General features: G+C 38.4%; 1 protein-coding gene across 1 annotated transcript in view; it reads left to right on the top strand.

Annotated features, from left to right (window-relative positions):
* Positions 1 to 5912: 5912 nt before the first annotated feature.
* The window catches only part of LOC150086511 (heparan sulfate glucosamine 3-O-sulfotransferase 3A1-like), a 49623-nt gene continuing 37749 nt past the window's right edge, over positions 5913 to 17786 (top strand). Inside the window, exon 1 of the mRNA XM_090371446.1 lies at positions 5913 to 6242. Coding sequence (XP_090227572.1) covers positions 5923 to 6242 — 320 coding nt within the window. The 5' untranslated portion in view covers positions 5913 to 5922. The remainder of the gene's footprint in view (positions 6243 to 17786) is intronic.

Raw genomic sequence — 17786 nt, 5'->3', positions numbered from 1 at the left:
GATTTCTACAATCTCAAGTACACTACAATGAGTTTTGAGTCAGATGTATACTCCAAAACGAACTCAACTTTGGCCATTAATAATTAACAATCAAGATGCAAAAATACTTCTAAAAAATGTTTATTAAATAATGCTTATTACATAAAAATTTCGCTAGACGTCGCTCCTATCCATACACGAAGGGAAATTTTAGTAAACTTACCGAAGCCTTACTACTGCGCATGCCAACAATTTTCATATCATGCTGTGTCTTGTTTTTTCCTGTACAGATCAGTTTTTGTTTCTTTGCAAGCGGTTGTTTTGATTGCTTTGACATCTTTAAGTGAATTAGTATTTTTACCCTTTGGGAAAAATGAGTGACCATAATTTAGAAAAGAGACTTCCTCTGCTGTTTTAGATCCTGGAAATGGAGAGTACTTTGAAGTGGATAAAGAAATTGTTTTTAAAACAATAAATGATTTTTAAAATATTTCTCATTTCTTTTTTAGTGGCACCTTGGCCCTCGTGGGTAGTACATTTGGTAGGATCACCGCAGGATCTTCCCCACATGGGATGGAAAAGACCTGAGTTCGAGCCCATGACATGAGGAATTCTTATAGGTCTTTTTCACAACATGGCTGAGTTAGTCGGTCTCAGGCGAGGGTGCGTGGTTTTTTTCTCTCCTAGAAACTCCGGTTTTTCGTCCAGCAAACAGCAAATGGACTTCACAACACGCAATTTACATGCAATATACACGGAGTCTTAGTCCCTGATTCTCCTAAAACCCTACTACAACAACATAGCCGCACCTCGTATCCTATCTAACAAAAATTAAGCAGGACCAGCCGATCTTTTAATTCCATATATTACATGACTGACTATGGTAAACAATATCTGGACGTCTTTGCGCAGGTCATTGCATGATTTTTTTAAAAATATCGGCCATGCCTAACATAAAAGGGATTAACAGTATTCTGTATTGGTACCAACTACTTTGGTTGTTGTTGTTGTTGTTTTTGTTTTTGCAGTAGTAGTAGGGTTTTAGAATTGCGTGTTCTGAAATCGATTTTCGGTTTTCTGGATGAAAAATCATGCTACCTTCTTCTGAAACCGACTAACTTGGCCACGTTGTGAAAAGGCCCACAACAATTCCTCACGTCATCGGTGGGACTCGAACTCAGGTCTTTTTCATCCGGTTTGAGGAGGACAGAGATCCTACCAACTGTGTTACCTACGAGGGCACCTAACTGGGTGCCCTCGTGGGTAACATGATGGTAACTAGCACAAATCGAGTTTGAACAAATATTTGACACTTTTTCTCTTTTGTATTTCGGCAATTGCCTAAAGACCGAAGTTCCTCAATGTCCCGAATCAGTTCCACATTTAGTGATATCATTATCTCTTCTAACAAGACAAATTACCAATTGAAACGAATTACTTTAATTAAAAAAAAATGAGATCCTTCTGTGCGTATTCTTACGTTTTGAGCAATTTAGCATTCCGTTTTCATGGTGCATTTAGTGACCAGCTGCCTCCGACATACGAACTCCAGACCACGTGGCGCAAGGCGCGAAGGGCGTGCAACTATCTGGTTTTCTCCTGTGGAGAGGGTGATGAGATTTGGGAGCTGTCAGATGATAGAAACACATGTCGTTGCATACAGCGGCTCGTAGCTTTGGCGAATTTGAGTGCAACACATGCTGCCCTTGTCCGTCAAATGAAGAAGTAATCCGAGGATAATCGGTTAGCTGTGGTCCATCTGACCGTGTACAAGTGTCTGGAAAACACCGACTTTTCAGAGAGAGAGAGAGAGAGAAAGAGAGAGAGCGCGCAGAGCAGAGCATGAAACAAATGAATCATATGATCTTTCCACATATAGCTATTTAAAATATTAAAAGATAGGAAAGTCGAATTGACAATCGCACCATGGTTGAAGTCAAATTTTTTCGAGAGAAAGTGTGAAATCGCTAAAAAATAAAAATAATAGTACCACTGGTTTTTCTAATTATGTATCAGTATGCTGCCATCTATCGAATGTCTACAATTGAATTCCTATGCAAAGTTTCCAACTCCATCCCCCAAGACGTGATCCATGTATCGATACTTTGAGGGAGGTTAAGCCATTAGGTTGCACCTGTAGCTCATGATGGTTCTGTGCAGTTCAATTAAAAATAATTAACGTCCCTCATAAGAGACAGGATGGGCGAGATAATTCTCAGTTTACCATCCATCACAGAGGTACAAGGATGACGCTATCACTACTTCAGCTGGAAAGATAAGGAGGGTTTTAGAGTTGACGTTCCAAAGACGGCACCTTGTCGATCTCTGTTTGACTGATTGGCTCCCGCAGCTTCGTGTTTTGACGTTGACGGCGGCTTAGTATCTACTAAGACCACCAAAGCAATATCTCTGAACACCTCAATCCACTTTCTTGCAATCAAGCTGCTTATCAATTTAAAGAGCTTGTTTTTGATTCGTCATCAATAACTGCAATCTCTTTTCAGCTAGATGGCAATGTAACTGAAGAAAAAAAAATTGTAGTCAATTATTCTGATATCTGTTCACCAGCTTGGTATCATTTCTTCCTTTTTTCCATCACTATTTTTCGGTTATTCAATTTTCAACAGAGGAGAACAAGTAACTGTTACTGCATCTACATCTTTTGTCATCTGTTTCTTTTTGCATCTCTATTACACATTCACTTTGGTCATTCTCTTTCTGTTCTTCTCAATGGTCCACTATTTTTTTAGTTTCTCCGTCTTTCTCTCTTAACTGTTTTTCAATTAGGGATCGCTCACAAATTAATTAACGCAGGAGAGGGAGAAACTCAGATAATTTGGTACGATGCATTATGAGTAAGGGGGAGTTGGATTACTATGAAATATTACAGTGATACTTAGGAATAGAGGGGTGTTTATAAATGTTACGTACCGAATTTTTTAAAAAGAGTTACGTAAGAGTATTATGGATACCTATGAGATCAAGAGTTTCACGCCCTAGAGCTAAAATACCGGGCTGCGCATGGGCACAAAAAAGCGTGCGTCAAGTTCCTTCCCTCAGTGTGCATCCGCTTTTGATAATTCTTTTCGTTGAGCGCCTTCCTTGGTTGCTGTTGGTCGATCTGATGTTCGCTGGATGAAAAACCCGAGTTCCCAAGAAAGAAAAACCATGCTACCTAAGGCCGACTAACTCAACCACCGTGAGAAAAAGGCCCACAAAAATTTATCACGTCATTGACAGGATTATACCAACCGTGCAACCCACGAGGGCTCTTTGATTGCCTTTGGCCACCAGTGATCGACAATTTCGTAGCCCACAATAAAGATTTTTTGAAACATCTAGGTAAAAAAGTTAAGTGAAAAGTAGCTTCACACATCTGATGTCTTATAATTGTTTATTACAGGCACCAGAAGTTCCTACATTGAAGAAATATTGTACTGGACGGAAATTAATACAGATCCAAAGTTTCAATGGAAATAAGTTATTTCAATAAGACTTCCAGCAAAAATGCGGCACACACATCCCAGCAATAATCAACCTCTCAGTAATCTGGTTGGTTAAATGAGCAGATCGCAAAAGCAATCCTCTTTCAGTCATTCATATCACTAGACAAAGGATGCTTTTACGTCTAATCCTTAACGCAACCCCAAAAAGTCCAATGAGCAAGGTCCAGGGAGGGAGCTGACCACAGAATTTAACCTGAGCGCTCTATCCAACGCTCTCGAAAGCGGATACTAAACAGCTTCGATCAGCCATTCTGTTGGAAGAGCACCTTGTTCCTACGATTATCCTGGCAGGATCAGATAATTCTCCAGCATATCTGGATACTCGGGACAGATATAAGTTTTTTTTTTTTTGTTGAGAAGAACGTGTCCTATAACCTTTCTGCCACTTGTGGTACAAAACACATTGACTTTGGGACTGTCTAAGAGGAGGTATTATTATTCTCTAAGGCACTCGCGATTCATAGTGTGGAAACTCCTGCTCTGGATATGCTGCTGTCTCAGGAAAAAGACTTCGATGGAAAAAGACCCCTAGAGCGAACATCAAATGTTCACTCTAGAGAACACATTTGCAAACTTTTGAATTTGAAAAGCTACTTTTGCGTCACCCTGTACAGTAATTTGATATACAGGGTGACGCATAAGTAGCTTCTCAAATTAAAACAAGGGCACGATTAGGCTTTTAGTCTCTGGCCTCATGGCTGTGGTGGACACATTGTATCTTTGCTGTATATGGACAATCTATGTAATTGGTTACCATGTACGCAATATAGTACAATAAAGATTTCTTCATGCATCGGAGTAGTCAACTGTCGAGGACAATAGTACACGCGTTTGAACTGACCATAGTTCGAGCTCGGGAGCACTAAACTTGTGTTCATATTTTTCACTTACTTTTCGATTTCCAGTTTATTTATCTACTTTCATTATTTTTTTTTCTTTCTAACTTTGCCTATATCTTTCTTATTTTTTTAACTTGGCAAGTTCCACCATCCTCATTCTGCATGTCCAGTGTAGATATGCAATGCGATTTAGAACTTTTCTATCAGTTTCCCCTTAATGGAAGTCCCTGAAACGTGTTTGCTGTGACGCAAACGTGTCGTTAATGAGGGAAAGTATTCCGAGCAGGATATTGCGGGATGAAGGGTTTTATTCAACTTGCCGTTTAACGCGGTGCAGTTCGGGACATAAATTGAGTTTCGAGAGGGGGATTTAAGGCGGAAATTGGTTCTTCAACTCCGATCATATTCGTCGAGTGCTGCAAAGACAAGTAGGGAAATTTCGCACCGACCCCCTATCGTCCCGCTTTATGTCCGTGTCCCCAATAGTCTCTCACGAGCGACGGTAAACTTCAATAAATCCGTAACGTGGTTTGCAAACGGTAATTATTAACGTGTAAGAGGTGACGGGCCGACTAATACGTCATCTGTGAGTGCAGCGTAACAGACTGCCGCCTCGACCCAACCGCTTTCTGCCAATCACCGAGCGTCTTGACGACTATCCCACCTAGAGATTCTAACCTACCGTATTCGGAGCCGGGGCTGCTACGGAAGTAGGCAGTGTCGGCCAGTAGCACGTGGAGTGTGTCGTTGAAAACGTGATTTTTTTTTTTTTTTTCTTGTTCTTTTCTTCTGTTCGTCTGCTCGCTGCGGCAGACGAGTCAGTGAAAGTCGCCAACACCCAAAACTTATCAAACTCAGATCGATGACGACAATCTGCTAGATGATGTCTGCTGCTACTCTACGGAACACGTGGAGCTGGTGTGCGTGTGCGAGGGAAGGGTGATGTGTCGGGTCTCGGTCGGACGGTCGGTTGGTTGGTCGTCAGCGTCTGTCGCTCTACGGTAAACATTAGAAGGCACCATTTCTTACGGGGCGAACGATCGCATCGACCCCAAAACTACGATGATTTCTTGGCACCAGCTGCGTTGCAGAGGGAAGTGGAGGTGCTCGTTCCAGACGCAGTTCGATCTGCGGGCGTCAGCTGTGCGAACGGAGAAGTTAGGCTTAAAATCACCGTTAGGCCTAACTCTGTAAAAAGGCGCTTTTTCCTCTGTCGGTATGCGATTCGGTGGAGGTGCGTTCCGTGCTAAGGGTGGCCGGAGCTTGCACGCGAGCACGCGGCGCGACCTCGTGGTATACTGGCCTCGTGGCAAGTGATGGTGACGGGAGGTCTGAAAATTGAGTGCCGCCTGGGCGGACCTGGACGACGTTTAATCCCACTTACGGCTTGCATGTGTCTCTTCGTGTTCTACTCCACCCTGCAACTACGACCTCCGTGTTACATGACCCCTTTGTCGGAAACTTCCCAAGTTGGGGAGGTGGAAGAAGCGAAACTCTCGCGTTCGGAGAGACGTTGGACGAGCACACCTACTCTGTTGGATCGCAAGGGCACGAGGAAGTTGTCGGCCCACATCGGAAAGTACAAACGAAAGCAGCTTATGCACGACTACATGTACGATGACGGCCAGTCCGATTCGGTGAGAGGGACGGACACTAATTATTTGACGGACCTGTCAAGTGTCGGGGCAGAGGTCGAACTTAGAGGGACTGACACGAACCCTGGTGTGAAAAGTTTGCAAGCGAACAGATACAACCTCACCTGGACCAGGAGACTGCCCCAGGCGATTATCATCGGCGTCAAGAAAGGAGGAACCCGAGCCTTGTTGGAGTTCCTGAGACTACACCCAGACGTCAGGGCCCCTGGGCCAGAGATCCACTTCTTCGATCGGAACTACAATCGTGGCCTCGGCTGGTACAGGTGAGAAATTGCACTATGGCTTATATCTCACAATAACATTGGATAAATCTCTCTCTCTACATCTCTCCATACCTTTATCTTTTTCTTATATTCTTCAATCCTTTGTTAAAAATCTTCCTATTTATTTAAATACAGTACTGCTATTACGTTTATAATGTTTCTTTCATTAGTTTCTTTTTTGTTTAAGACGCGTCTTATTTATCGCACTTGGTGTAAATCTACCCAGATACCTATCAACACACTTTTCATGACCTTACTTCCGGTTTCCTAGACTTTGTTTATTTACATTTATTTTCACTGATTTCTTATTTGAACATGGCTATTAATTCTCTATCATTGTGTCCTGTGTTCTTTATAACTTTGCTGATGTAAATTTATTAATTACACTTTTATTGCTGATATCCAGCTGTGATCAATATTGTCATACTAATCGGTAGCAAAAGGGAAACCTAATATTTTGGATATGAAGATAAGTTTCTGACGAGTTAGAGGTTGGACATTAGGTTACTACAGTTAGAGAAGTAATCTCCTTTTCGGTTTTAAGAGAACAGATTCTAGATTTGTCGAATACGAGTACATAGCCCTGAAACTTATTTGATTTCATTGTAAATAAAAAAACAAGTTCCAGTTCTGAAATTCAAATCAGAGTATTGAAATATTCAGAACGTACAACGCCCAGAAATCAAATGCTTCAAACTCAGACAAGCTGTTGCCCATGCGACCCGTTCGAAACCAAAGTGACTCTCGATTGCTGTCATACCAGGAAGTAAACTTATTCGAACTGGGACTTCAGCTCTGGGAATGTTAGGGTGATTCAAAGCACCTTCCAAGTTTTATTTAGCTGGGAATAAAAACTTAAAGACAAATACAAATCATTTAAACATTAGCTGAAGCTTTTTAAACCTGATAAACACTGACAAATCTTGCCTTGCCGTTGTCGTCCTCTGCCCCTCAACCGTTTCCAAAGCAATGAAGAAATCCATTAGCTACCAACTCTACCTTGAATCCTTCCACCTCATTAATGATCACCAAAATGGATTCAATCACCGGCGATATCTTCGTTTTTTGCTCGTCTTTCAACAGATTCTATGGAGATTTTAGAGCAATTGCTCTAAGATTCAAAACTAAACTCTAAAATTGTTCCAAAATTCAAACTCAAGCAGTTGCTCTCGACATTAAGTCTTTCGATCGTGTGTGGCATAAAAGTCTAAATAAGCTTTCACCTTATTGTCTACCTTCTGAGAGTCTGGGTAGTCAGCATTTCCCTCTGCCCACTCTTGTGCTAAAGTTCCTCAAGGTCCTATTTTTCCCGATCACTCTTTTCCTCCTCTATATTAATGACCTTATTCATACCAGGAAGTAAACTTATTCGAACATTATTGTTCGAATATGTTTACTTCCTGGTAAACATATTCGAACAGAGATGGATCATTAGATAGGTAGAAACCTTCAAGTTTGAGAAAACCTGCTTCCAATATTCACCACCAATTCCTTAAGTACTGATCTCTATATAATTTTCCAATGGAGAGAAGAAAACTTAGTTAACTCCAATTTCTCTAAAATCCAGTCGTGTCTTACGCCTTTAAAAAAAAAAAAAGTTCTGCTTCTCCCTGCACATCTTCAACAACACTCAGTATTCTCACAGTTCTTGGCATAAGTTCATCACAAATATTGTTTCCTCTAGCGAAAAAATTTGGTTTTCTCTTTCGCCCTTGGCATTACTTTTCCTTTAAACAGTTATTCACTCGGCACAAATCACAAATCTGCCCTTAGTAGGGCAAATTTGTGATTTCAGATGTGGAAATAGTATTCCTACTAAGGAATACTATTTCCACATCTGAGATGGTGATCCCCAGAGCCTCTCTTCAACTCCTGGATCTGTCTCTTACAAACTCACTCCACTCCTTATCACGCACACATTCAATTTTCTGCTGCATTTCTTTTCTATAGATATTTTAATGACACTGTTTTTCTGAATAAGCATCTGTAATTACACCACTTTCTTCAAAATAAATCTAACCAGTCAATATTCATTCATAGTTCAATTTCCAAACTCATCATTTCTTCCTCCTTATTCATTCTTTTTACTTCTGTTATTCAGAATTGCCTTCCTTCGTATGTACTTCCTTAAAATTACAATTTGAAGAAATTCAAGCCTTCTCAATCCTTGGACTACCATGGGGGGATAATAAGTACAACGAGATACTTGATATTTCTACATTGCCGCTTGGTATTGACATAAGCCACAGCATCTTGCAGAGTTACAGCTGAGCACGCATAGGTAGCACAGTTGGTACGATATCACAGTCTTTTCCACACCGGTGGAAAAGATTTGAGTTCAAATCCCGTCAATGGCGCAAGGAATTTTTACAGATCTTTCCACAACGTGGCTGAGTTTGTCGGTCTTAGGCGATGGAGCATGGTTTTGACTCCCGGCAAACGGGTTTTTCCTCCAGCAAATCGATCACAGAACACATGCAATTTAGACATATTACATACGGCGCAATGTAGCCTAAGTTGGTGATACACCTAAAACCTTACAACGATTAACCAACCAGTTACAGCTGAGTGCAAAGCAAAAGGGAATTCAAATTAAAACTTTACAAGAAAAACACATTTTTGAACGTTTCAAACCTTAGAAATTCTGCAAAATTAGTCAAAGTATTTGGCATTTAAAGACTATAATCTTTCTCCGTTCCTCCCCAAATGCTATAGTTAATTCTCTAGTTGGACTTTTATGTCTTGTTCTGGCCCTCCATTGTTGATGGAAAAAAATTACTCTAAGATGTTTAATTCAGATCTGAGCTCTGATTTGAAAATGGTGCTTTGCGACATACAGCGGTATCATACTAATACAAATATTGCACCTCTCCAAGTAATTACTACAACGCAGGTGAGGCAAAATTATTCAGAAGGTAATAATAGATAGCTGCATTCATGATTTCATCGCTAGTAATCAGCAGATTAAGTCCAAACCAAAAGTGAAACTGGCCCACACCATTACATTACCACTTCTGAGCTTCGCTTTAGGTGCAATTCAATCTGGATGAAACTGTTCTTTTGGCATGCACCACACCCAGATACATCCATCTGATGCCTGGACCGCGTAGGGCAATTTATCACTCCATACCACCACGATCTTTCATTGCTGTAATGTCCTTCAGCTTACAATTAGCTGTGCGCCCATTCTACGAAGTGCTTTTCTGATGGTGTTTGGTTTTACACTTATTCCACTTCTGTAAACTCATTAAGGACGCCGTTGAGATTTCCTCTCTCTCTTTCTCTGTTTCGACCGTCGATATGCTCTGGCAGGGTTATGTTCATTGGACGAAAAACTACCGTTAGGTCAAGTGCACGTTAAGTGACTAAGGCTATGAGGCAACATGTCAATATATTGTATGTTTAATTAAGTGTAATCTTCGATTGGTTTGCTGTTTCCTAGATGAAAAACTCAAGTTTCTAGAAGAATAAACCATACAAACGTCGCCTCGAGCTCGACTAATTCACGATTTTGCTAAAAAGCCAATAAAAATTCCTCTTGTCATTGACGGAATTCAAACTATGGGAATGGCGGGAACAAGAACTATTAATGGTGGGCTAGCTGGCTTGGAATAAAAGGTCGCATTACTTTCTGTCTTCCACTGGCATGCGATATTTCCAGAAGGTGAATTTAGGCGCACGCTCTTCTGCTATCTGACGAATAAACAAGTTCGCTATGTGACAACCTAAGTCTTTTTCTAGTCCCATTTTGTTCCACCTACCATCCTTTTCTGAATCATCAGTTCACCATTAATATCTGGCACATCATCTAGAAATTCTCCTATGTTAACTAATACCCTCTAGCTATGTGATATCTTGTCGGAGATCTGGCCATAGCGTAACAAAGAAAGTGATTTCACAAAACACTCTATGTTAGTCACAGTGCATGGAATGTAACAGCTGAGGATTTATATTTTGAATCCAGCAATGGTTGATGGTTTTACGTCCATGGGATATTTTAACCACTGGTTTCCAGCATGGCTGCTGGCAATCAGTGGATAAAAGCGCAATAAAACCTGGTAAATAAGGCGAATGATTATAATGCATAACTTTTTTTTTTTTGTCAAAAAATATCTTACAGAAAGAGAATTATGAACTGCCACGCTGAAAACAAAAAAATGTCTGATCAACAGTGATCGTTGGGGATAAGATTTGGATGAACAATTCCACTCATATCAAAGAAACAAACCAGCTTTGCTTTTGTTAATAAATCAACATTTCTTTGCAAATTACAATTTTTCCCAAAAGACCGTTGTTTTCTTAAATCCTCCTTGATAGATCACTAGACATTCCAATTCTTTGCTGTTATTTATTTTATTTATTATTTATTTATTTTCTCATACACAAAATCCGTGCAGTTGCTGTCGGTTTTACGAAATATCGTGTCTTAGGCCACGTTACACCCGAGTGTTGCATTTTTACAAAGCGTTTGCTCGTGCAGCCATCTTGTCAAAAACTTTCCTGATGTTCAAGTTTTCCACCACAATGCAAACTTCGGCAATTAACTATAAAGATAGCCGTCTATCTGAATGAATCAAAATCTGCCAACCGTTGAATATTTTCATCCGTACGTGGAAGTCATATGACGTCCACGAGGCAGACCTCAAACAACTGCTTCCTTTAAAAGGTTCTTCAAATCTTTTAAACCAGTCATCAGCTCTTGCTAAAGACAGTTCCATCTCCAGGAACTGAATTTTAACATAATCTGAACTAAAAGTTACAGTCCTCAGTCAGGATCCCAACGCTCAGGTGCAAACCCGCATTCATCCCCCCCCCCCAAAAAAAAAACAATTGGCTGTTTACCGTTATGCTTTACGTCCATGGGAATATTGTTTCCTGACAAGATGAAAAAAAAAAAAAAAAACCCTAGGAAGCAAAGGAATAGTCTCATTCTGCCAGCGGGCTCATTATTACCACCAATTGTCATGAGCTCATTCTAAACACCTGATACTTATTCTCCATGAAAAAAAAACAGATTATGTTTTTCTTCATGAGAAAGTCGATCCCTCTTTCATTTTGCCGACAGAATTACCAGCTCAAAGAGCTTTAACCAATATGTATTATTATTGTTTTTTTTTAAAAAATCACTGTGAAGTAAACACTTCTCCCAGAAACGACAGTATATTGCCAATGGGGTTAATTTCACAGCTGCAAGTTGATACTTGTTTCAGTATTTAACTAGAAAAAAAAGAGAGAAATCTCTTTTATCCAATCATCATCCAATAAATATTTGGCACAACCTTTGAGTTAACTTCAAATATGAAATTTTTCTGATAACTCACAGGTTGTAACACTTTCAGAAAGAATGCTATCGTTACTGGTTTGGTTTAAATGGAAGTTTATTGGCACAACGGCAACTAAGGCCAAATTGCGCCTGTCACAGTAATTCTGCAAATGCTTTCGTTACTGCAATCAGTATCCGATGTTCATGGTGCAATACGAGAACAATCTAAGAGAAGCATAAAAGCTCCAATAGCAGTTTTAACTTCCCAATTGCAGGAAACCAAATTTATGGCGCTAACGATATGGAACAGGTTTAACCTACCAATTCTAGGCGTAGAATCAATAGCGTGTTCAAATCCTTAATGAATTTGGTGATTTATTTACTTAATTTTAACTAGTTTAAGAAATTTCCGAAATCAACCAACGCCACAAGAAGGCTCAAATCTTTTGCTGCCCGATGTGGGATTGAAAATTTACAATCTCGAGGTTGAGTCTCTTAACTCTATTGACTGAACTTGTCGGATGCCTACTGTTCTACCGTACAGAAACGGAATCCATCAACAAAGTTCCTTAATTTTTTTTCTTTTGACCGAGATCTCGACATGCGAAGTTTGTCTCAAGACTATTTTACAGAGGTCTTCCTTTTCATGCCATTTTTCACTTACTATCATGAATTACCATAGAAACTGTTTTCTGATTTTTAACAGGGGATAAATGTAATTGGAAAAATATATTTAGAACCACCCATAACGATAATTTCGCTCCCACCAGTTAGAAGACCATGGGTTAACGTCCTCTCCTCTCCATAGCTACCAATTATGTGTCATTATAAATCGTTCTGAATAACAAAAATATACCTCGTATATATTTATCATTATTTTCCCTCCTCAATCGTTCATTCAGCAAAAAGATCAAATAATTCTGTGAAGAAAGGGGATATATTTCCATTTCGAGTTTTCCAGCCTTTACGCATTGCTTAAATTAACTTGGATTACTGTTCATTACAGTTACTGGAGTAATTCTACTAATTTAGGCAAAATCAATCCTCATCCACGAGGATGGCGATTTATTCGGTTATTAGAATAGGAAATAAAAACTGTTCATTTTTGTGACGGCCAATGACGAAAGACAAGCTTAATTCAGGAACAACTCGTCCCACCCCCGGTATTTCTCAAAGCCAAAAACATCAGAAAAAAACAAAATTAAAAGCTGGAAAGGTGATCAATTGACACTCCTCCCTCGTTCAATCTGAAAGTAAACAAGAATTATCAAAATCGCTATTAATAATCAATAAGATCGGCTACACCAGATCCATAAAATCCGGTACAGCCAAGATTATATCATTATAATGTTGTGTTTCGCATAATCACTCCTCCCCCCCCCCTTCCCCAAGTGATTAATAAATACCAAGAGAACTGGGTGGAACCTGTAATACTGTTCAAGAACAAAGCACACACACACGAGCTGAACACTCAGAAGGCGAACTTGATGATAATGCCCCAAGCTGTGATTTGACAGATAAGACTTTCAAGATAAATTATATAATATCGGTGTACAACATTCTGTCAGTGTATACAGGATGTGGTTAACCCTCCAAGTCAGCTTTTCTTTTTTCGAACCTTTAAAACTATTCGTTGTCGGATTAAGAAATCACTCTTGACTTATACACATATTTTTCTTTTTTTTTTTTTGTCTTTGGAACCCGTTTAGTTTTTAATGAGCAGTCAAATTTTAATTTTCATTTCTTCACCAATAATTCCCGATGAATGGCATGTCCCGCGTGGCTCTCTTGAACTTACAGGGTCAATCGTTTGCCAACGAGTACTAGCCACTTCCCCCTTCGTGACGTACTTCGCCTCGATACTTCGTCTGCTGTGTTGTTGTTGGCTGCCCCATTCGGACGCTTGTCGCCGTTGTTTACACCCTACCTGAAGGACCCCACTTGAAAAACGTCATACAGTGAATAGCTTCGTTGAACCGCGACCAAACGTAGTAAATACCTAACGCAGTAAAAACCCCGGCGTGTGGAACGGCAAGATCTCGACCTAACAAAGCGTCCCAAAATATAAAAGGGCTTTGACTGCGTACCGCGAACCAACCGCCGCTTTCGGTAGATATTAGGTGAACTTCCACCACGATTTTCTTTTTGGAAGCTTTTACATTGAGTGAGATGGACACATCTCCAAGATATGTTTAGTGCATACTTACAAACACTGTTTCAGTAATAAAATTAGGAAAGATATATTTTCCATAGCCAAATAGTTTTTATTTTAATATAAAACACAATTACTATATATATTTTAGGTTATATTTATTTATTTGCAAATCTGCTAATTTAATTTCTTTTCGTGCCACCGCCATTATCAATTTACAATAACATCACAAACTGTGCAATTAAAAATAATAAATAACCAATAATAATTATTGTATTATTAATAATATTATTATTCTTATTTTATTAATAATAATATTATTATTATATTATTAAGAATATCATTACGGTTTACTGCTTGAGTAAATAGAAAATATTTTTTGGTAACACAAATTAAAAAAACGTCTACTAACTTTTATAATAATAAATTAATAAAGATAACTGCTGTATAATCTTTATTTATTTATTTTCATACCTGTTAATTTATTCGAATTTCTCTTCCTGTTACAGCAGTTGCAAGATTTGAATAATAAATTAAATGACTTCACACACAATTTCAAATCGCTACTGCTTAGATTAAACTCACCAAACGACTTCATTTTATTCAATTTAGACGCATGTCTCGTGCACGTAAGTGCTGCCACGTATGGGGCGTATTTGTTTAAGAGAAATAATCAAATATTTATTATAAATATATACCGGAATAAATTTTGCAGCATATTAAAATTTATAGTATAAATAAATATATGTTGAAATAAATTTTCATTTATATATTCAGTAAAACTGAGAAATATAAATAAATATATTTTATAATTTATTATTTTTTTATCTTACGTATGCTTTTCGTAACTGCGAATTTCTTATTGATGAAAAGCGAGTGAATCGAGCCAAGAGGTAAAGAGTAAAATAAATCTATGCAATTTAATAAAGAATTAACAAAAACAACTTATACCGCCAGTCCTGGACAACTTGAAAAAGTGGTTTCATACATTCTGTTGTTTAAACTTTGTAAATCTTCAACAGTTGCATTCTGTAAACTATGACCAACATAAAGCGTTTTGTGAAATCGCTCTTTGTTAAATTATGGCTGGATGCCTTATGAGATATCATTTGGTTGGAAGGTACTACTTAATACGGTAAAAATTCGAATTTCTTATTGATGAAAAGCGAGTGAATCGAGCCAAGAGGTAAAGAGTAAAATAAATCTATGCAATTTAATAAAGAATTAACAAAAACAACTTATACCGCCAGTCCTGGACAACTTGAAAAAGTGGTTTCATACATTCTGTTGTTTAAACTTTGTAAATCTTCAACAGTTGCATTCTGTAAACTATGACCAACATAAAGCGTTTTGTGAAATCGCTCTTTGTTAAATTATGGCTGGATGCCTTATGAGATATCATTTGGTTGGAAGGTACTACTTAATACGGTAAAAATTCTAGATACACTAGGCATTGATGGGGAAGTGATGATTCAGAAGAGAGTGTTAGGGAAATAAAATCGATTGAAAATCGTTGGGGGTTTAGAATTATTTCGAGACAAATCTTTCGTTCTTAGATTGTTCGCGATATCAAGCGAGATACTCGAAAAATATTTTAGCTGTAGGGATTCACCGGAGTAACACTATCGATTTGTAGTTCAGTTATATGAGCCAATTCGTTAAGTTACAGTCACCAACAGTTCCTTACCAAGGTCTCTGTATCTTTATAGGAAATGAGTCCCGAAAACGTGTTCTTGCTTTTCATCCAAAAGTACTAAATCCACAGCTGGTCATGTTTAACCCATTGGGGATAAGATAAGGCACCGAGGCCACCGATTTGTTCAGAAATTTGTCATTTAAAAACAATTTCGTCGTCTGTCATATTTAAAATAGCATTTCACTCCTACATTAGTTTATCAAAACTTCCTAGAGGCACACTCCAAAGGTCTGGCCTAGGTGGACGAATACTTAAGTGAGTTTGAAACAAATAACTTTCTATTTATTTAGTACTTAGCCCTAATTCTTATAAATGGGGTTATCTGTACTTTACTGCACTGAAATGAATACGCTTATAAATATATGTAAGGTGTGAAGGGGTGGGAGGGTTCTGGGATGGACTAGTTAATGGTATGTGCACTGCTCATTGGAATACGCACGTAATCACAAAAAAAAAAGAGCATCCTATTCTTAACTGGGCACTGTTATTTTGATTTCCATACAAATAGTTACAATGAATGTATAAATTCTATTTAGTCTTTATGGATATAATGGGGTACTAAAAGAAACTCTCTTCTTTGGTATTCTTTGCAAAGCCGTACGTCCTTCAAGACATTAATTCGACAATACTCTCTCTCTCTCTCTCTCTCTCTCTCTCTCTCTCTATCTTTCTTTCTTTGTTTATTTACTTAGAGGGATGAATTTACACGTTAGGATCGCTTGCGTATACGAGTTTCAGAAACCCCTAATAAATGGCGAAACTACCATGTTGCCACCGCAGGGGTCAGCTGTTAAAGAGCACATGAGGAATGTTTGGAAATCTTGTGGGTTGGTCCAGAATTTGTACTTACACCTCCGTCCTAATACAGTCTTTTTAAGTTGAACATATAGAACTCAAATGCCCCTGTTACGTCTATGTTTCCAAGTTCCAGGCAAATAACACTTTATCTAGTGGAAAATACAGCCTCCTTTCTGTCTTTCTTTTTATTTTGGCATTAGTGAACGATTACGGACTTTGACATTATCACCCTTTGATCTAAAATTTCCGCTGTTCCTCCTATGTTGCTATTTGAAAAAAAAAAAAAAAAAAAAAAAAACTAAATGCCATCACATCAATTGTTTTGGAATCAATTCCTTTTCTTTTGTTTTGGAATCAGTTCCTTTTCTTCCTCAGATACCATCTGTATTTCAAAAAGTTTCGTCTCACTCTTTTAAAAACAAATCATTTGTTATTTTGTTACGAATGTTGAGAACATTAGCAGCTTCCAATAAATTAATTTAAACTTAGGATTGGGCGATTTCATATTGATTTTGTTCCAGTATAAATTTTCTCAGAAAGGGAAAAAATTTGAACATCAAGCCGTAATAAAATATCTTTACAAAAAGGGGTTATCGAGCAATGTCGTTCAGGAGGACAAAGTAAATACATTAAGAGAATCTGCCCCATCACATGCAACTTTCAAAAACTATGTAGCTAAATTTAAACGTGGCGAAACCAGCATCGAAGATGAACAGCGCGTTGGATTTCCATCAGCAGCAACCAGAAAACATCAATTAAGTTCATGACATGGTGACGAATGTTCGACATAACTTTTTGGAAAAAATAGTAGAGTCCACGGGAATTTCAATTGAATTGGTACAGAACATTCTTTCAAATGAATTATGTATGACAAAGGTTTTGGTACGATGGATACGCCGCCTTTTGATACCAGATCAGAAATGTCTTCGATTCCAAACTGCAAAGCTACTTTTTGTTGGTTGCAAGCAACTCCTGAAAATTTTGTTACAGATATGTAACTGCGGATGAAACATGGCTTCATCAATACCAACCAGAACTACAACTGCAGTGAAAACAATAGAAGAATGTTGATACATGATTAGCAAAGAAAGCCAAGTCAGTCATATCAACGGGCAAAATCATGGTATCTGTCTTCTGGGATTTAAAAGGAATAATAGTGGTAGATTAATTTTCAAAAGGACAAAAAATAAAAGGATGATACTATTCTAACTCAGTAACTACGCTAAGAGTTGTAATCGAGTCAAAAAGGACAGAAAAGTTGACTAAACTTGTTTTGTTTTACCAGGACAATCAATCTGTTTAACATCGGCAGTTGCCAAGGCTGAAATTCGTCAGACTAGTGATGAATTACTTCCCCACTGACCATAATAGACAGATTTAGCCCCATCAGATTTACACCCCTAGTCTTAACTAAATTTCAACTTGGATGGAAGGGAATTTGGGTCGGATGATGAGGTGATAAGGCCACACTTTCAAGACCTTCAAGAAAAAAACACAAAACTGAGATCACAAATCTGAAACATTGGTGGAAGAAAGGGCATTGTATTACAAGGAGACTACGTCGAAAAATGATATGAAGTCAAGATCAGATAATAACTCCTTCTATACGAAGGTGGGAGGGTTGAAGAGTTTTTA

The sequence above is a fragment of the Mastigoproctus giganteus genome, chromosome 4 (assembly GCF_048544385.1).
Source record: "Mastigoproctus giganteus isolate SK-2022 chromosome 4, ASM4854438v1, whole genome shotgun sequence".
Lineage (NCBI taxonomy): Eukaryota > Metazoa > Arthropoda > Arachnida > Uropygi > Thelyphonidae > Mastigoproctus > Mastigoproctus giganteus.
Note: the sequence above shows the minus strand (reverse complement) of the source record. Positions and strands in the feature narration are given on the sequence as shown.